The 20720-nt window shown below is 43.9% G+C and overlaps 1 protein-coding gene across 4 annotated transcripts in view; it reads right to left on the reverse strand.

The window, feature by feature from the left end:
* The window catches only part of LOC101174116 (collagen type IV alpha-3-binding protein), a 19765-nt gene extending 2488 nt beyond the window's left edge, over positions 1 to 17277 (reverse strand). Inside the window, exons 1-12 of one of the 4 annotated variants that reach the window (XM_011481451.3) lie at positions 16640 to 17277; positions 15414 to 15548; positions 5652 to 5768; positions 5510 to 5575; positions 3095 to 3202; positions 2861 to 2999; positions 1816 to 1899; positions 1578 to 1735; positions 1414 to 1506; positions 1234 to 1320; positions 1064 to 1156; positions 885 to 941 (exon numbers count right to left, since the gene is read on the reverse strand). In XM_011481451.3, the coding sequence (XP_011479753.1) occupies positions 885 to 941; positions 1064 to 1156; positions 1234 to 1320; positions 1414 to 1506; positions 1578 to 1735; positions 1816 to 1899; positions 2861 to 2999; positions 3095 to 3202; positions 5510 to 5575; positions 5652 to 5768; positions 15414 to 15548; positions 16640 to 16750 (1248 nt within the window). In that variant the 5' untranslated portion in view covers positions 16751 to 17277. The remainder of the gene's footprint in view (positions 1 to 884; positions 942 to 1063; positions 1157 to 1233; positions 1321 to 1413; positions 1507 to 1577; positions 1736 to 1815; positions 1900 to 2860; positions 3000 to 3094; positions 3203 to 5509; positions 5576 to 5651; positions 5769 to 15413; positions 15549 to 16639) is intronic. The other 3 variants (XM_011481453.3, XM_011481452.3, XM_004074499.4) reach the window with 3 other exon arrangements.
* Positions 17278 to 20720: the final 3443 nt, after the last annotated feature.

A 20720-nucleotide genomic window follows, 5' to 3' on the forward strand; every position in this document is an offset into this window, starting at 1 on the left:
TCTACATGTAAATAAATGTGTAGTCTTTTTGTCTACGCATGAAGCGGAATTTTGATTCATCGTATGTCGAGCACATATGCAGAACCGACAATACAGTCGACTTTGACTTGTTTTACAATTTTTAAATGTTTTTTTTAATGGTTGTTTTCTCACTTTAAAAACCCACTCAGACAAAAATGGCTTTTTTAACATGTTCTTGTAGCATTTTGTATCATAATGGAGAACGTTTAATTTAAATTTAATGTAACATTAAAATGACATTTCTGAGTATTTCTTTGTTCAAACGATGATGGATCAGATGAAAAAAAGCCGTCAGTTGTGACACGGTAACTGCGGTGGGCGGGGCCAAAGATTGGCTTCAATCCGTTTCTCCGATTCATCCCCTTGCAGACCAACAGATCCATGAACGTCTTTGTTTTCCTGGTCTGAGCTGGAATCTGGATCTAAACTGTACGGTTGGATTTTTCCCATAATGCTCGCTGCTTTTTTGCTACACATGTTAGCTTGAGCTCGTGAGGCGATATTAGGCTAGCAAGATTTTGTACACCAAATCCCACAAAGGTCACCGGAAAAGGAAAGGCATAAAAGATCGATCTGTACTTTTATGAATTGATCATCAAGCTTGGATGGATTCAGATCTATTGATCATAATTAAATAACCACTAGAAAGGCTTTGGAGTGGGACTTTAGTCCGACCCCGTAGTTCTGGTCCTCTCTCACGACTGCAGTGTGAAAGTGAACCCAAAGCAGCTTCAGTTTCAGAAAAATGGTGAAAATGACGGTGTGGGAAGGGGGGAGGGGTTTAATGCGCCTGATGAACATGTCAGGTGTTTGTAGGGGTGGAGGGACACAGCGCCCCCTCCTGGCTCCGCCTGGACAGTTACCTCGGAGCTGAATCTGTGGACCTCGTGAGGAACGGCCCTGACTATGACAGCCTGAGGCTGCAGGAGAGAAGAGCAGATGAGGAGATGAAGGGCAGAGGATGGAGAGAAAGAGGATGATGAATGACGGACAGGTGGTGGTGGTTGGGGGGGGAAAAAGAGGATCAGGAAGCTATAGCCACCTTGTCTGCGAAGCGGTGGGACCCTGAGCTGGAGTACACGTCTCCGGGGGGAACGGGGCTGGACCTCTGGACCCTGGTCTTCTCCGTCTGACACTGTGGACACACGGGAAGACGGTCAGAAGCACGGATGTGGTTTTCTTCCCCTCCGGTTCAGACTCGGCGGTCCTCACCTGCTCCTCCATCTTGTCCTGGCGGTCCAGAGCCGCTTCCACGGCGTCAAAGAACTCGTCCTCGTTGATGAGGCTGTTGGGGCCTTCCTGCAGGAGCAGAACCGAGAAGGTCTTATTTCTGAAACGGGTCCGTCCTCTTCATGTTTTAGCAAATGTGCACTGAGCATGCTCAGTACGCACCTCATAGTCTGGACCTCCAAAGTGAGACTTCTTCTTCAGATCCGTCAGAGCAGACTTGTAGCTCTCCTCGATTCTTCGCCTCTTTTCCATCTCCTGAAATCACGGAGGCACAAACTTCAGACCCGATCGACAGACCGAACGTCTGCAGGAGGAGCGGTGGAGACCTTCTCCAGCCTCTTCTGCCAGCTGTCCTCCCTCTTCACCATAAGGTCGATGCAGTGCGTCAGCGTGGCGAGGATCCCGGCGGTGGTGGCCTTGAACGTGATGGCCTCCCCTTTGAAGTCGATACCGTTGATGCCCTTCAGGCTGAGGGTCTGGAACACTGAGGAAGAGGAGGAGCCACAGACACGTCAGACAGAGGCTCTCCTCGTCTTCGGCGTTCAGACGATCCCGTCGGCTCACGTTTCTCCCGGCTGCCGTTGTTGTTGTGCAGAAACTCTCCGTCTGTTCGCGTGCTGGGAAAGTCGTCTTCGTCATCCTCCATGACTGAAACCACAGCAGAGACTCAGAGAACACAGGTGACGCCCCCGAACGCGCACGCACACGCACACACACACACGCACACACACACGCACACACGCACACACACACACACACACACACACAATGACAATGCTCTGGTTTCTTCTTCAGGACGAACAGAAGAACAAAAGATTCATTTGCAACAGAAACGGACGGAGAGGGAGGAGCTAACAGAGACACTGCTGTCACACATACGCACACACAGGCACACAAGAGCACAGACAAAAGAAAATTGACACATTTACACACACAAACATGCAAACACACATTTACACACACAAAGGTGCACAGACTTGAGTGTAAAGCCTCATTCTCTACTCTTGTTTTCACAGAAACGCTCCGACTCATTTCAGGTTTTTGGTTTTTGAACACCTGAGGTCATGTGACCTGCAGACTTCCTGCACATCAGTTACTGATTACAGTTACTCTGATCAACATTTGAACTTTGGTTGATCACATCCAGGTTTTCTTTGTGCTTCTGGCTGAAGCCGCAGAAGAAAAAACACAAAAAAATGAAAAGGAAAAAAAAAACCTAAAGTGAAACTAAAACATCCTAAAAACTGTGTTTTTTTCACAGATAAAGAACTGCAAACACACAAGAATATTACAAAAACAATGAAATGCGTTTTTGTAAAAAATCATCTTAAATGAAAAATCTCCAAAACTGTAAAACTGAGGAAAAAGGATGATATTTTCCCGCATCAACATTTAGAGTAAACATTTGCTCCTTCATTTGTTTGACTTCCTTCTTCTACCACTAGGAGGCGCTGCGGTCGTAGATCAGTTTAGTGCAGATCTGATAAGTTTTCTTGGAGAAACTCAAACGGTTTCAGATGTGGTGCATCTCCTGCTCTGCTTGTCGCGTTTCTGCGAGAACCTTCAGGAAAATCCTGCAGCTGGAAAATCGCGGAAAAGGTTTTCTTACTTTTGTCTCTCTGGAACTCGTCTCTGGACTCGGCGTCGGCGCAGCTGTCAAAGTACTTCTGCAGCGTGTCCACCTGCCGGCACAGGATGTCCCTGAACGTCTCCATCTCTGCCAGCTTCTCTCGGAGGCTGTGGCCCTTCTGAGGAGGCAAACAGACACCTGGGTTGCTGGTTCAGCGGCCCGCGGGGATCGACCTACTTCATTCACACCAGCAGAACTGGAGGAAACACGGACCTTGAAGGAGGACGTGGAGGTGGCCGAATATCCGCTGGTGGCGGAGATGAGCGACAGCATGGAGCCGTGTCTGCGCAGGCTGGACTCGGAGCCATACCCAGAATCCACCTGGAGAAAAACGAAGCACGGGGGTGAAAACCTCAGAGCTCGTTTTCCTTTACGGGTTTCAGATTCACACGTTTGCTTCACTGAAACAAACTGTGAAGCTGCTGGTTCCTCTTCCTCTTGCACAACAGCCTCCTCTTCCTCACAACGGTCAGGGAACAATCAAGCGCTGTAACATACTTCCCATGTCTGCCAGTAGGGGGCGTGGCCTCCCCATGTACGCGACAGGTCTTTGGAAAGAGCCTGAGGTTACTATCGGTCGTTGACCGGGAGTGACTCCTGGGTTGAGATGGGATGAGCTCTCATGCACACAAATGCACGTGCACACTTGTGCACAAACACACACACACACTGTTGTTGATTTAAAGCGGCGGTGAAACAAACGCAGAGCTCTGTCTGTGGTGGAAATCTAAACTCTTGTACACGTGCGCGGGCTTGAAACGTGCACCAGAGCCCCCCACACACACACACGTGCACATGCAGCGCCGGAGACAGATATTTCGCCGTGTTTTCGTTGCCACGGACCCCACGTGGACTCTAACAGTGAGGCTTTTTTTGTTTCACTGGGGGCTGCTGGGAGACGGCTGGGTTCTGGGTGGTTTGCGTTTCCATGGCGACACAAGCCGCTGTGAGCCACATGGTTTCAGGAAGGGGAAGCACAGCAGTGACTCAGAGGGCGGGCACGGCGGGGGCTCCGGGGCTGAGGATGACTCACTGATGAAGGGGGGAGTATGGGGGGGGGGGGGGGGGGGCAAACCTAACAGACTTTAGCTTTAAGACCCAGAAACCTTCACCTGCGGCTGATCCAGTTCAGAATATTTCTGTTGCACCTAAACTAGGAAGGAAAATATCTTTGCACTGGATCTGCAGACCCCTTTCCCCAGACAAAATAAGAACTACATGGTTACTTACTTTACTGCCATTATTTTGGAAAACTACCTTCGTCTCTGGTTCACTTTTGACGGGGGTCGAGCAGCTTCGTCTTAAATCTGAGAGAGACTTTCTTGAAGCGGCTGCCATGACCGCTAAATTCAGAGCCCAAAGCTAGCAAAGATAACACCAAACAAACGGATTTAGAAAGCTGGTTTTCACAGAAAAGAGCCGGGGAGGAAACAGAAGACGAGACTGACTTCAAAATAAAAGAACTCAGGACTAGACTCAGAACTGGAAATACTTTTAGTGACAGATGTTCCCACACGGCGACTCTCTAACGAAGACGGCTAATAAAGACGCACTTGTTGTGAATGTTTGCCTATTGTTATTGTAAGTAGAAAATACTATTTTTATGGCGTTATCACTTTATTTTCTCGTATTTATCCGCCACACTGCAGGTCTAAACTTCATTTACCAAACCTGACCCCTTTGGGGGTCAACTTGCTGACAACCTGTACAATATTTCTATTCAAAAATGCTATGTTTATGTACTAATAACTCAAAAACTACACAGTCAAAGTACACAAATCTTTGTGACATGACAGGGCAGGATGTGTAGAACGACATACTAGTCGTAGCCTGAAATTATGCACCAAAGTCACTTAATTGAACATCAAAAGTGACAACTTTTAATATATATTTAGTAAAAAAAATCCCAAGTTTATGTACTACTAACTACGCAGGAACTTGTCAAAAAGACATTTCAGAATTTTCCTAAAAGATACTTTACTCCAATGTGTTGAAGAGAAAAGCACAATGAATCCAGATGTAAGAAAAACTAAATGGGATTAATCCTCGGCTTAAAAGATAATCAGAGCCTGGGTTGAGATCTCCTTCATAAATTTGAAACATCTACAAGTTAATCATTTGAATGAATCTTATCCTCTGTGAAATATCTACAGACGGTTTCAAAATATATTCCTTATAGGAGCATTTTAATTTAAAAAAGAAAAGCTGAAGAAAATAAACTTCAGCCTTGTCGGTGATCACTGTGCTAGATGGTTCCAGACGCTCAGAGGAACCACACAAACCAGACGCTCCGTCCAGCTGAACTCGCATCGTCACAGAACCGGCTGACTCGGCTCAAGGTCCCTGCTCTCCGGTTCTCTCATGATCCCCGGACTGTTTTTCAAGCAGCTTCCAGAAAGAATGAGTCATGGGATTAAAGTCGGATGTGGAAAAGGATCACGAGCCCTGAGCCGCCTCCAACCTCGACGCGGCGTTCTGCTGAAATCCCTGACACCAGCTGAAACTGCCTGGAAGATTAGAGCCTCTACGCGGCGGCTTAGTCGCTTCAGCAGAACCAGACGCTCCGGTAAATTATGCTGCAAACATAAAGCGAGGCTCCAGAAAGCTGGGAGACGACAGCAAACGCACCGAAACTGGAGGGATGAGCACTGATCCCAGGACTCCTGACCTCTCTGTCCTCCCTGCCCTGAGGTTCTGACAGAAACACACATGAGGTTCTGAGTCCGGGTGGTTCTGATGCTGGGCGGCAGCTCGTTTCGTAGGCTCTTACTCTGTGCAGCTCGATGGAGTCGATCCACTGGTTCCTGTGGTACGGGTCGTGGGCTCTCAGGTACCACACGCTGTCGTTCACGCTGATGTCCAGCCGGCACTCGTCAAACTCGTGAGGCTGAAACACAAACAGGAGCTTTGGTTAAATCACGGCAGAAGCTTCACTCCAGATTTCCTGGTGAGAAAAAACTGCAAAATCTGTCTGCAAAGACAACGAAGCAGCCGCTTAAACTTAGCAGACGAAGCAGCTGCTTAAACGAAGCAGACGAAGCAGCTGCTTAAACTTAGCAGACGAAGCAGCTGCTTAAATGAAGCAGACGAAGCAGCTGCTTAAACATAGCAGACGAAGCAGCTTCTTAAACATAGCAGACGAAGCAGCTGCTTAAACAAAGCAGACGAAGCAGCTGCTTAAACGAAGCAGACGAAGCAGCTGCTTAAATGAAGCAGACGAAGCAGCTGCTTAAACATAGCAGACAAAGCAGCTTCTTAAAACGAAGCAGACGAAGCAGCTGCTTAAACGAAGCAGATGAAGCAGCTTCTTAAACGAAGCAGCCACTTAAACGAGGCCGATGAAGCAGCTTCTTTAACGAAGCAGACGAAGCAGCTTCCTTAACGAAGCAGACGAAGCAGCTTCTTCAACGAAGCAGACGAAGCTGCTTCTTAAACGATGCAGACAAAGCAGCTTCTTTAACGAAGCAGACGAAGCATCTGCTTAAACGAAGCAGACGAAGCAGCTTCGTTTCCAGTAAGAAGCAGACTGCAGACACTTTGTCACCTTTCCGGTAGCCGTGAATCCTGAAACCCATGAAGATTGCGGGGCAGGAGGCTCCGCCTTTGTTTATACAGACACGTAACGTTAGGCTAGAAAAAATAGTTCCCAACACAAAATCCTCTGGTGGTCGGCCGTGTCGCGCACTTAAGAACGCACGCACCTTGTAACAGAAATGAATACAATGGAAATAAATAATTAGAAAGCAGTAAATCTGTCGTATTTCCTCGTCAGACAGAAACTTCTGTTGTAGAATGAGGATGTGTGCTTCTGAAAGCGCGGCGCCTGTTTGTGTAACTGTAAAGGGAGCCGCGTGTCACGTGCAGCGCAGAGGCAGACAGTGAGAGCGCACGGCTACGAGAGAGAGTGACAGGCGCGGTGGGAGAAAAGGAGACAACAGTCTGAAAGAAAGAAGGAAAGTCTGAACACAGGACTAACAGAAAAAGGAAATTATCAGCAAAGACGAATGCGTTTAATGTGTTTATTATAGTTCCAATCACGCACCTTATGAAAACGTAAAAAAAAAAAAAAAAAGAGCGTAAAAAAAGTGCGGTGATGAGGTCATCACCGCGGTGATGCGGTTATCGTCAGAGCTCTAAGTCGCTTAAATGAAGTAGACAAGGCAGCTTCTTAAACAAAGCAGACGATGATGCTGCTGATCTGCTGTGTGCAGCATGAAGGAGGAAAATCTGCTCTTCTCTGGGTTTAACACCTTTAACATCAGCAGTCGGAATGACCTGAAGCAGACCCGAAATCAAACCAGCTAGAGGCTTCAAGCATGATGTTAGGGTTATGTAATTATCACCATGATATGTTTGTCTCAGTTCTATCTTTCAGTAAGAAAACAATGACCTGAGAAGTTCTGATTATACAAGAATATGATGTTCCTGTACTGCTTGATTGAATGACCCACTTTTCTGTTATCAACCCCGGCCACCAATAAAACCAGACTGGATACACCAAGAAGGCAGAACTCCTCTGTGACAGTTTGTGCTGTCCCAGACCGATTGTCCTTCTGCAGAAGTTCTCATCTCCTGTGTGGTTCTTCTCTTTATTAAACAAAAAGTCAGAACCCTGACAGTGATCTGCAATTTCTGACTGGAGCTAACAGGAAGCTGATGACACATCAACACCGGACCTTTGATCTGGACCAGCCACTGAATGTTCACAGTAGCTATGCAAGTTAGGCAAATCAAGACCCTAATGTAAGCACAGTGCATTATGGGTAACATCCATGTGTGAAAGACAGCAGCTCAGCAAACATCTTCACTGATCAAAACGTTATCAGGTTTTTAGTTTATTACACAAACAAAGATGCATCACTTCCACACAAAAAAAGACAGCAAGAAACCTGAACCAGAACCAGGAGAACTCCTGTTGTTACTCCTGTTCTTAACCCTTGTGCTATCGAAGATGACCCCCCCCCCCCTTCCATTGACGTGTTCTCCCTACCATGACAAAGGTGGATAAAGGTGGAAAGATTTCATGTAATCCATGGACACCAGTGAAGATCACAAATCATTGAAGAAAAAAGGTTCAGCGCACTGTCTAGTGGGTCTAGATGACCCAACTCCCAACGTTAAAGTGCCTAGGATAGCACAAGTCCTCACACTGACTCACACCAGATCAATCCAGAACTACAGGTACAAATACTTTTATTGTTTCCCAGACTCGCTTATGGATCACAAAACCCGCAGAGCTCTGGTAGAACCGAGTCAGAACCAAACAGAGAGAAGCTGCTCTAATGGCCAGATGGAAACCACTTTCTGATGATCTCAGATTTCTGCCTTTAGGTCTAAACTCCAAACGCTGCTCTTTTCTGCTACCTTTGATTACATTTTCATGTTCTTGCTTTCATTTTTCTGAACGCTCAGGACCTTTGGGTTTCTGCTGCTCCTTCATTACTGTATGGAGCCAGAGATCATTAAAACATTTACCATGATCCACAGCTCTCAAATGCCTGTGTATGTGGGGGGTGGGGTGTGGGGGGTGGAGCAGAAGTAGGAGGCGTCATCCATGATTTTTACCAGTTATTCCCCTAATTAGGGCGTCACAGTATGAGGAAAACTCGCGCTATTAGTGATCAATATTGCGATGATGATATGACCTGTGGTACAAGAACAAATAGCAAAACCACCAAAAACATAATTTCTATTTCACTGCAACAGTTTCAAAATTATACTCCAAAGGACCATCGTCTGCATAGAGGCAAACATCTAACATAACAGGGTCCATCTGATGCATATAAGGATTTATTTGATTTGTTAAATGCTCTTGGGCCATAAGATGTTTAAGGGAACCATTTATTGCCATCTTTTGCAATATGTGCATTGCACACATTGATGTCCCGATAACGATAAATAGGCGATTTATCGAGCAGGCCTACCCCTACTGAAGGGGGCCTTCACCATCCTGTGCAGCAAATCCACAACACAGAACCAGAACCAGCAGATGAATGCCCACGGCCCGTTCCGACAGGACCGAGGACGAGCCGAAAAAGCTGAACACACTGAAAACACGTCAAAAACGTCAGACTTAAGAACGCCGTCCGGGGTTTCTTAAGCATCTCCAGAGCGTTTGCAGGACTCTCCGTCTTCTGCTGTTTATGTTAAATATGCTTTAGATAAACTCTGATGACTCATTTTCTATCAAACCCCCCAAATTCCCTCGCCAAGTTTCACTTCAAGTTTGTTTCGGAGGTTTTAAGCCAGACTGTAAGAGACATACCAACTGGCAGTCGTGTCAGATGAAACCCACTCTGCGTAGCAAACGTCTGATCTCCATGGAGACCGTCCCATATACATCAAAACTGACGGCATTAACCAAACACACTAGATGGTCTTCCAGGTTTCTCTGCTCTGTGACTCGGCTTTGGTTCCTGGAGAGGGGGCGGGCCGAGGCCGACAGCAGAAGCTCGGTATGAAGACAGCGTTCCCAGCAGCCCTTGCATCAACTAAATAACCCTTTGTTTCAAGAGTCGGCAAAGAAAAGGAAGTGTGACCGAGGAAGGAAATTAGAATCTGCTTTCTCAATCCTCAAAAAGGGAGCCACTCTCTTCAGCGAAGAACTGAAGGACTTTCCGCCAAAGATTACACGGAACTTCCATCCTCACTGAACCAGGAACCAGAATCCTGGAAAAACCTGGAATCACGTGGAAGTCGAGCAGATCAAGCAATTATGGGATGTTTGGTCTGCTTCAGTTGTGAAAGAATACATAAGCCGACTTGATTAAGAGCACAAAGCTACGACCCGTTTCACAACGTCAAACTGTTTTCACAAGCTGACGGGAAACAGGAAAACAAATCTGAATTCTATTTTAACCAGGCTGTGGATATTTACTTAGGTGGAGATCTGATTTGATTCACGCATCAAACTCAACAATCCACAGATGGAACCACGATTCTAGCTTTCTAATATAAGCCGTTTGTCCAGTTGCCATGTCCTTTTACTGTTTTTGTGTTTTGTTTGTCAACTTAAAAATTGAACATTATTCTGCATTTTAGAGCAATAAATACATTAAGCTTGAATTGAATTTTTATTAGACTATTATATTTATAAAGACCTCGAATCAGCGATCTTGGACGTCGCAAATATTTTAACTCAAATTCTCGGAAGCAGATTACAAGTTTTCAAGTACTCGGATACTCGTTACAGCCCCAATATTAACACATTTGACACTGAATGTAAAGCAGAAACCGTGTCTGATTCCATCCACATGAAGCAAAGCAACAAAAAACCCTGCCGTCACCGTTCAGCTCCAAACTGTGTGGGAAAACTGGACTGAGTGGCCCCTCCCCCCTGGCGTTCCAAACAGGAAGTACCTGCTGGCTCCAAGAAGCCAAAATGCCACAGACTTCTATGGAGAAAGTAGCAGCTGTCACTCGGTTATTCTGTTGGTCAGAGTAACCATTCTTACTCCGATTTCTGTTTGAATATGTTCTTGATGATCCTCTTTTGTTCTGTAGTTCAAGTCATAATCTGGCCAATCAGAAGCATCAATAAAAAAAAGGTGGAGCCTGCTGGCCCCCTCAACATTCAAGCTTTCAGGTGGCTGTGGACTTTCGACAAGCTCACTCCTGATTGGCCGGAGAAACGACTCGACCAACTTGAACCAGCCACTGCTTACTGACGCCGTCTGGCTCCAACATGGCAACATTATCCCAACAAACTGCAACCGAATTGACCTAATTTGATTGGAGCTGGAAGTAAACCATTTTTTATGGCTCCAACACAAACTCCCATCATCCCCCAAAACTGTCTGCTGCCACATAATCAGCTGTTCCAATAATCACTTAAATTGAATGATTTATGGATTGGAAGGTTAGTATTTCAAGGTTTTATTTCACATGTAGAAACTTGAAAACGCTTCAGAAAAAAGCAGTAAGACCCCCCCACTTCCATAGAAATCTGCCTCTGCGGGATAAATGATTTACTGATACTTGGGTGTAAAAGCTGGAAATATAAATTGTAATTTGCGTTTGGTGAGATCTTGGAAAGTGAAAAGGACAAAGCAGCTCTTTGCTGCAGAGAGTCTGTGGAATAAACACGTGAAGCCGGTTTCCTGACACCGCGCTCTGAGGAAGTCACATGCTGCGAGGAAGAGTCACATTTCCTGACGGAGGCCTCCAGCTCTGCGTCCATTTGGCCTGCGACGGTTCAGTTCAACCGTCCATTTGGCCTGCGACGGTTCAGTTCAACCGTCCATTTGGCCTGCGACGGTTCAGTTCAACCGTCGGGGCGCGTTTGGACAGACGACTTCTTTCTGTTGGACAAACGCCAACAACTTCCCTGTTTGCACTCCTCCATGATTCCTGGAAGAGGGGGAATCTCAAGTAGGCCAGAGAGCTGCTGCTGTGGCGCTAAAAATGGCAGCGAGGGATGTCAAGGATGTCAGTCTCTTTTTGGCACAGCTGCAAAAGCCACATCTAAACACAATCACTGGGAGAGAAAAAAAAACACAACATGGGGGCCACAGGAGTCGCTGCTTCCAACTCCAAACTGGACGGGCGAGGAGGAGGAACAAATGACTGATTCTGCGGCAGTGAAAGTGAAAGTTTATCCCCAGCTTTCATTTCTGACCACTGACCTCCTTCAAGCCCTCGGCAACAACCAGAAAGCCTGTGACCTCCTTCAAACGTTTCAGAGGTTCTGGGGGACAGACAGCAAACGGCGTGTGAAATGGTTCCTTCATTTCTCGCCAACCAGAAGATTTCAGACGCCGTCCTCTCCTTAATGCAACAAACGATTGTGGTCGGACGCTCCACACCAGCATGAGTCTCCTCTGGAAAATTGAGAAACGGGGAGAAGCCTCCCATCTTGATCTGGGTCTTTGAAGTCCCTAAACCCAGACGGCATGAACCGTCCACGAGGGGTATCATCCCACTTATATCATGGCCACAAACACAATTAATAATCATTCATTGTTAGTACTTTAATCTTCTTTTCTACTGGTTACATCTTAATTTATCAGACGTTGATATTTACTGCAAACCAATCCAGCTGAACAAACACAGGAGGCAGCAGAAAACCCTCAACCTCCTGTTTGTGTTTGAGCTGCTGTCAGGGAGAGCTCAGCTGAAGCACCACGACGATGAAGAAGCAAACGCAAACCTGGACTGTCATCCAAATGCGTCTCTGAACTTCCTGGAAAACGGGAACGGTTTTGTGCCTCGGTGGCTCTACAGATCTGCTGCATGCAGACGTTATCGGAGTACTGGAGCGGTTCCATGTGAGGAACGAGCGGCGCCTGAAGCCGCACAGACAGTCGTGAGGCTGCAGATTCAAGCCGATAACGAGAACCACGTGGTGGACGTCTGATGGTCCCTCGCTTTGAATCCTCAGCTTTTATTCTCTACGGTTTAGGTGACTGGTTTATTTACTACTAAAGTAGTATTTAAACCATAAATATATCCCATGTAACTTTTATCTGAACACGCACGCTGAACCAGTTTCTGTTGACGGATTGACGGATGGCGGATGGTTGGCGGATGGGATTTCCTAGTAATTAGGGTTGTGCCGATGGACGATATCATCGTCCATCGTGATGGGTGACTGACATCCCGATGGAGAGACCACCATCGTGATGCCACGCCCCCGCCACGTTGCGCGTCGACACCATAAGCCGCGGTTACATGTACAAAATATCTTGATGGGATCAATGGTCGGATTAGAATCCAACCGTGTAGATGGAACCAGAAAAATGTTTTCAGAATATAAAAACGTTCACTAAGGTCACACTTTCCGTCGGAATAAATCATTCGCACATGCGCAGTAGGGTTTGAAAACGGAAGGATATAAATTCCGCCAAGCGGCTTTTTTTTCCAAACTTTATTGAATGTAACAATTCAATACAAAACAATGTTAAATAGCGCCGAGCGGCTATATACATTGACATGTCAGCTCGGTAAAATACGAGACGATCTTCTAAACGTGCTTTTAATAATGTTACGGTTATTATGAAACACCTGTTCGCTCATCATTTGAATTTTAATCCGTGTGGTCAGTGCTTTTTCTGAACGAAGCCAGGATTAGTATGCTAACACGGGCTAACAACATTAGCTTTGGGTGGTGCTGCTTGCTGGCTGCACGTAAACATGTAAGAATAACATCAGCCTTTATTTAGTCGGGACACGACTGGAAACACAAATCCGCGTGATTGTTTGAATGTTTTCTAAGGACTGAGCGACATTTCTGCTTTGAAGCTCAAACCGCTGTGTGTGCTGACGATCCGAGCTGTGCTCTGACACACACTTTTAGACCCGGTTCTGAGTTCGGTTGCTTGTACCCCTAGAGCTGCGGGACGGATCGCAGTCTTAAATCTCCCTCACATAGCGCTCATGTAACAAAGCACCCCCCCCTTCCCCTCAAACACAAAGCTGTAAGTCCGCGCTCCGCCGGTCCACTTCACTACTTAAGTGCGGGAGCGGACTACTTCTTTTCTATTTTGTTTGTTACTTTTTTTGTTAAAGTCACTACCCTCAGTTTATACTGGATCATCGCGGATTAGTCATTAGTTGGGAAATAAAATGAAAAAAGCAAAAAAACGAATAGCAGTTATATAAGAACGAAAAATGTAAAAATACCCCCCCCCCAACGATGTCATCGTCCATCCCGATGGTTGACAGCAAACATCGTCCACGGCCAATTTAAGGGACATCGCCCAACCCTACTAGTAATCAACACTTTCCACAGACCTGATAACAGAAGAGGCGTCATGTTGGAGATGATTTTATGGTTGAAGATGACAACCAATCGAACTCGGGACGTTTTTATTTTTACACTTGGAGAAGAAAACAAACGTGGATGTCGCCTACCGTGTACGTCTGCTGCAGGTGGGAGAAATGCTCTCGAGTTTAGACAGAACTGTTTGTCAGGATAAATGTTTATTAGAAATGTTCCTCTCGAAAACACTTCTGCTCTCAGTAACCAATCCTGAAAGAACACTTGCATCGCTGAACTGTAATTAGTTGGGTTGTCGTTATGTGATGCCTGAAAAACATCAATTACCGATTATTATTGACCAATATTGAATAATTATTACTAGAGATGTCCCGATCTGATCACGTGATCAGAATTCGGAGCCGAATCACCTAGTTTCAGACTACGGGAATATGCATTCTGCCTCTCAATTATGAGATTGGATGTCTGTTTAATTATCATTTTGATCAGTGCTGTTTACGTCTCGCTTATGACAGACACCCTACTGGAAGTCTGATCATCATGAACGGCTCATGACATTTTAGTGCGCAGTAGAATACAGCAACAGTTTGAGCAGGAGGCGCACAGTTTGGTAAATTTAGCAAAAACATTTGTAGAGTCTGACTTTCTGGTTCAATAACTCTTAATAAATGTTTTAACTGACAGCTAGTGTCTTTTTTGGTTTACCTTAACCCAAAAATGAAAAACGTTTTACTAATGAGAACGAAAAAAAACAAAAAAAAAAACCTGGTCGGGACATTTCTAGTAGCCGTTCAGGATACCCGATAATATCGGTTATTGATATTTATCAACCGACTATAAATAATTATCACTCCATCCCTATAATCTCAAAAAATAGACCATTCTGCAGCACAGAGCTTAGAAACCATGAAACCATCACGTGTCCAGACAAAATAAAAGGCGGAAGTTATTCCCACATATTTACGTGCAGCCAAGATGCACATTGCGGCATTGACTGCACAGATTTGAACTACATCTAAAGCTAATGTTGTTGTTGGGACGTAGAAGCCTTATGCTAACGCTTCTTCCAACAATAAAGCGCTGGCTGCACATACTTGGAAAATTATAAGCGAATGGGCCCTCAATAATAATCAGAACAATAATAAAAGCACGTTTAGAGGTGCGTCTCGTTCTGCGCTGCAGCTTTCCGGTATTTTTGATAGTTCTGCGCATGTCACAATGAGTTATTCTGACCCAAAGTGTAAACGTTTGATAGAATCGGATGAAGGTTTTCGGGGCCCAAGCAAACAATTCAATTCTAAACCGATCTTTGATCCGATCATAGATATTTTTCATGTAACCACAGCTATTGATTCACTCACTTCCAGCTGCTGCTAATAGAGCCCCTTTATTAAAAACATGAAATAAATAAAAGCACAAAAAAAGAGCAGTGTTTGTGAAAGATAGACACTTTCTGAAATGTCACAGCTGGAAGCTAATCTGCCAGCTCTTTTGAGCCTCTGTTACTTCGCGTTCAACTAATTTATGCCCAAGCAGAAGTTGGGTCTAAATCCTCCACTCATTTTGTAACAGGAACAAGACGGCATTTTCTTTCACTCGCGCTAACCAGGAATTCCTCAAAATCAAACCAGGACAATGAGCCATTTGTAGTTTATTTTTCTTAGATTCATCAATGAGTCACGTTCTCAGCTAAAGTTCAACCGCCTTGCACAAACATCGACTGCCTCCTTGCGAGACTTTCTGTGGAGACCAGCCTTAAGCTGGGCAGACGAGCGGAGAAGCGGGCGTGAAAAACGCCCTGGCCAGCGTACTCACAGTGATGACAGCCTTGCTCAGACAGAGGGAACCCCGGCAGCCGTACTCCGTCTCATCCTGGGACTTGTAGTAGCTCAGCGTGTTGTTTTTCAGCACAACCCAGCGGTCCTGCCAGCCGTGGATGTAGTTTGTCCACTGAAAAACAAACATTTTTAGATGCTTACAATGGAGCGTAGTCGCAGGGAAAGGCCACATTTGAATGTTAATCACTAAAAAGAGAAGCATTTTATTGTTCATAAATAATATATAAAGTGGATGAATGAAAGAAGCGGAGCAGGGCGACTTTGGTCCACACATTTCAGTTTTATGTCACAAAAAGGTTTTTATCTGCTCCTGATCCATCAGGATTTGAATAAATAAATACTCACAAATACAGTTTTAAATGTTAAAATGTTTTTATGTATGTTCTCCCTCATAAAAAGGCTAGAAGAACGTGTTAAAAACACATTTTTCCCTCCAGTGGGTCTTCAACACAGCACACCAATCATTTTTTTCACTAACAAACATTCCCACCTAATCCCATTTGATTGCATTTCTGGGAAAATCTTGAATAGAATTTGACATTCTCTAGAGCTTCATGCTTGTAATACTGATGACGCATGCGCACCGTGGCATGAACGAACAGGTGAGCCCGTGTGGCTCGGACTAATCTCCCAATTATGCTTGGTTAGCAGGTCAGCCTGCAATCTGTCAGATTGTTGACAAGACTACCAATCTGACATTGTGGCGAGGCTGCCGCCCAAAAAAAAAAAAAGAAGCAGCAGCGAGACCCAAGTCCACTGAAGCATATGGCGAACTGGGTTACAGCGTCTGGTGGTTTGGAACGGGCCCCCCCTCCCCACCCCCACAGCTCACCCACTTCCGGAACCAACAGTTGGAGCCTTTTGAATGGAGCATGTCTTCATTTAAAATAGTCATTTCCACGATGTCACAATGCCAACATGTTTGCACAAACATAAGGAAGCCTAAGTACAAAAAAAAGATGATTGGGTGGGCGTGTCCACGTTGCCATTACACCCACTAGTTTTTCTTTCTCTAGGTTTTCTTAAATTGCTTTTTTTATATATTTACTCATTTTTATTTTTACGGCTCAAACTTTTTTTTATTTCTTTCTGGGAACCTTAATCGAATTTTGTTTGTTTTACCGCCTTAATACATTTTGAAGCGCGAGGCCGCTAACGGATGACGTCACGGCCCGTTAGCTCTCACTTGGAACCGGGACTTACTTTGCTCAGGACTCCGCTGAACTCCGCGACCCCAGCCGCCTGTCCGTACTCCTCCTTGGGCTCCAGGTCCTCCTCAGACCCGGAGGAGTTCCAGCTCTGGTTATCGGACATCTTTTAACGTTTTGACTAATATTTGATTAAAAATAATAATAATAACACACACTTTCAGGAGTATCGCGAGGTCAGACGGACCGTTCTCGTCGGAAATGCAACAGTTCACGGACTTATGCTGCTCCGAGCGACCGGATTAAAGCCTCCGAACCTCGACAGACCCGGCGACAGCGGCTAGCTCGTAGCTTTAGCGTACTGGACTCGTTTAGCGCCCAATCGGTGCAGGTGAACTGAACGGCAGTTGTCAACTTTTTAGCGTTCGCCAAATACCTGAAGCAGCCCTCCGTAAAAAAAAATTTTTTTTTTAAATCGAAAATTTCGGGGTGGAAATGGTTGAGTCGATTATTTACAGTCCAAGAGTCCTTGTCTGCCCTTTCAATTACAGAAACACCGCGGCCCTAACGTCTGTTTCACCCTGAAAAACGGGGGAGAGCTTCGCTGAGTAGCGCAACGCCATCTTCTACAGCCAAACACGGAGCTCCCTGTGATCATGAGGCGCGTGCTCAGACCTGCTGCGCAGGGGCGCTGGCCTGCGTGACGTCACCGGTCCCACTCCTAATATGGAGCCTGACTCCTCCCACTGTTTATACTCCTAAAAAAAGACAGCGGAGGACAAGAATACACCGAGCTTTACTAGAAAAGTCGAAAATACTCCAAGGATTACGATACAACCGCTTTAGGAGATGTAACAGTAGAGTTTTCCAGTTCTTTTGTGGTTTAATTAAAAGGGTTAAAATTATTAAAGTTATTTTTATTTTAGATAGTAACAGAAAATAAAACAAATTGGAAATAAGTATATAAATAAAATAAACGTTCAGTCAGAGGGAACACATTTAAGCACCCATTTTAATTTCTTACCCGCTCCATTTGTAGCTGCCAAATCCCTCTGTTTACTTTAAGTCCCACTCTGATCATATTTTAATTATTTCCAGTGGTCTTTTGAATATTATTATGTCATTTTGAGGTAAAATAAACCAAAAAAAAGGGTCTTTTTCTAGGACATAGTTTCTGCGGAGCGGCAGGCGGGCCCCTTTCCGCTTAAGCATCCCCACCCCCCCTTTTCTCCATCCTGTTACTGAGAGTTCTTGGTTTCTGTGCTCTTCCGCAAACACAAAAAACAGACCCCCAACTACGACGTTTCTTCGACGTTTTAGGGCCACGGTGGGGGGAAAAAATGTATAGATAGATAGATAGATAGATAGATAGATAGATAGATAGATAGATAGATAGATAGATAGATAGATAGATAGATAGATAGATAGATAGATAGATAGATAGATAGATAGATAGATCGTAAAAACACAGAAATTCTGAACCTTTTGGCGACTCAAAAACCAGATTATTGTCAGTGTATCCGGGGTTCGTTGTCGTTAAAGCGTAGTTTCATATGTAAAATAAGGAGCATTTATTAAAAGGACACGTTTGCGTGTAGAGGACCAATACTTTATTCTTTCTTTTCATTCACATACCCAGAAGTCCATTTGTCATCTTACGTCATAAAACTGTCATTTGCAGAACACCAATGTGGAAAACAACACAGACTTGGAAGATCTTCCAAGTCTGTGTTGTTTTCCTCATTGGTGTTCTGCACATGACTAAGAAATACGAAGATGGAGGTCTATAGAATTTAACAGCCTTAATGGCACCTTAAAAATAAACTAGTTAAAATAATAAAAATCAAAATAGTATTTGGTTTATTGTTCCTAATAAAATATTTTCCAGCCTAGGAGGGATCCAATTTTTACTCAGTTGTGATTTTGACAGTAAGAAACTTCCCATCCAACTCTCATCTTCTCATCAGCAAGTTCTTCTATAATGGAAACTCATTTATAAACATAATTACAGTCCACACAAGACTCCCCTATGGAACTGCCGATACATCACTATTACAAACAAATCCCTCTTTGTTCCAAAATGGTTCGACAATGGAATTTGGTCATTAATGCATCTACTTAATGACAATGCTACTCTCGTGTCTTTTGATGATTTCACAGCTAAATAAATAGAAAAGAAACAAATAGAAAAGATTTAGAAAAAATGATTAACGTCATTCCTCAAAATGTTGTAAAATCAGTTTCTGATCTGTTTCATGATGTCATTTACAGACATCCTACTGTCCCCGAGCTTCTGATTAATGGACACAATACAGCAACTGCCAAACTCCCCAACCATCAAGTCAGAGAATATTTTAATGAAGCGTCCTTTCCCTACATCTCAAATCCAAATTGTATAACCCAATATTTTAATAATTCAGAAAAGAAACAAATACAAACTAAATATTTAAAAAATCCCCATTCCTCCTAAAGCCAAGGAAGTCCACTTTAAAACCTTTTCAGTTATTTACCCTTCCAAGGAATTACTAAGAAAACGGTTTGGAATTCCTGAAAAATTGTTGTTCTTTTTGTCATGTGGATGTTCAAACAACTGAACATCTTTTCTTTGAATGTTTTTATTCTAATATCTTTTGGAATCATTTACATTATTGGCTTTTCCCCTAGATTCCACGTTTAGCAGATTTTTCTATTAAGGACATCATTTTTGGGTTTATTTTAGAAAATTATTTAATTTTAATATCTGTTATTTAAGTTTCAATTTTTTCTGTGTTATTGTTTTAATATTTATTTTATCTTGCATTTCTTGTTTGTACATGTCGTTTACATTTTTCTATTTTTCTATACTTGTCATAATTGTAAACAACTGTCAAAAACTGTAAACCTCAAGTTTTTTTTCCAATTAAAAAATAAAATAAAAAAAATCTTCCAAGTCTGTGTGACGCTTCTGTCTGAGGAGGAGGAGCACTTTTTTAGCATTTTCAACGTTCTTCTGCTAATACAACAGACTATTTTCATTCCTCTTTGTTGTTTTATGTTCAAACGGGGCGTCTCATCTGGAGGAGGGGGCGTATGTAACTGTTTACACATTGGTGTTCTGCGCATGACAGGTTCATGACTGAACCTGGACTTCTGGGTATGTGGAGGAAAAGGAGAATAAAGCATTGGTCCTCTACACCTAAACGTGTCTCTGAGCTCCTTATTTTGCAGATGAAACTCTGCTTTGCTGAAAGCTGGATGCACTAACAATAGTCGCCAAAAAGTTCAGGATTTTTTTGTTTTTCAAACTTATCCGAAAATAAAGCCTCCCAGAACGCTTCACATCTTTCGTCTTCAAGCTAGGCTCTGATAAACAGACAACTTTGCTGTTTTTTCCTCGTTAATCTATGACTTTTTCTCGTAAATTTACGAGATGTTAAGTCGTCAAATTTAAGAGAAAAAACTCGTAAATGAACTAGATTTTTCTCATAAATTTATGACTAAAGATCTCGTAGTTTAACAGTTATGACTTTTTTCATAAACTTACGGCTTAAAAGTGGCAATAAAAAAAAAAACTTGTTTGTAAACCTGCCCTAAAACTCTGTCGTACCTGCAAGCAGCCAATCAATGTAAAAACAAAAACATTAATACATCGTAAATAATTCTCGTAATTTTTTTTTTTCTTTTTGGTGGCCCTTAAACTCTGTCGTACCACTGTCGTAACATTACAAATGCAAAAAAAAAAAATAAAAATGGCGGGCAATATAGGAGCTATCCAGCCGTGCAGTTTTGAGTCTCCAAGAGGAGGCATCAGAATGAAGCGGAGCAGGAACCTAGTGACGTATTTTTTACGTCAAAAATGAGCTCTCTTGCAAACCGCATTTTTGTGTCTGCTCGTGATTCACAATGATTTGAACAAAGAAATACCCAGGAAATGCACTTTTTAAGCTTAACGTATGTCCTCCATCATGCCACAAGAACATGGAGCGGGTCTCTAAATGTGCATCATACTCCTGCAAAAAAACAGAGAAAGACAAGCACAATAAATCTAAACAAAAACCCATCTGACATTTGCTGGACTTTAAACATGTAGTTGTAGAGTTAGATAAACTAATTCTCTCTATGAGTTCTGGTACATCGCCTGTCCGTCCTGGGGGAGG

This window comes from Oryzias latipes, chromosome 12 (assembly GCF_002234675.1).
Source record: "Oryzias latipes chromosome 12, ASM223467v1".
NCBI classification, from domain to species: domain Eukaryota; kingdom Metazoa; phylum Chordata; class Actinopteri; order Beloniformes; family Adrianichthyidae; genus Oryzias; species Oryzias latipes.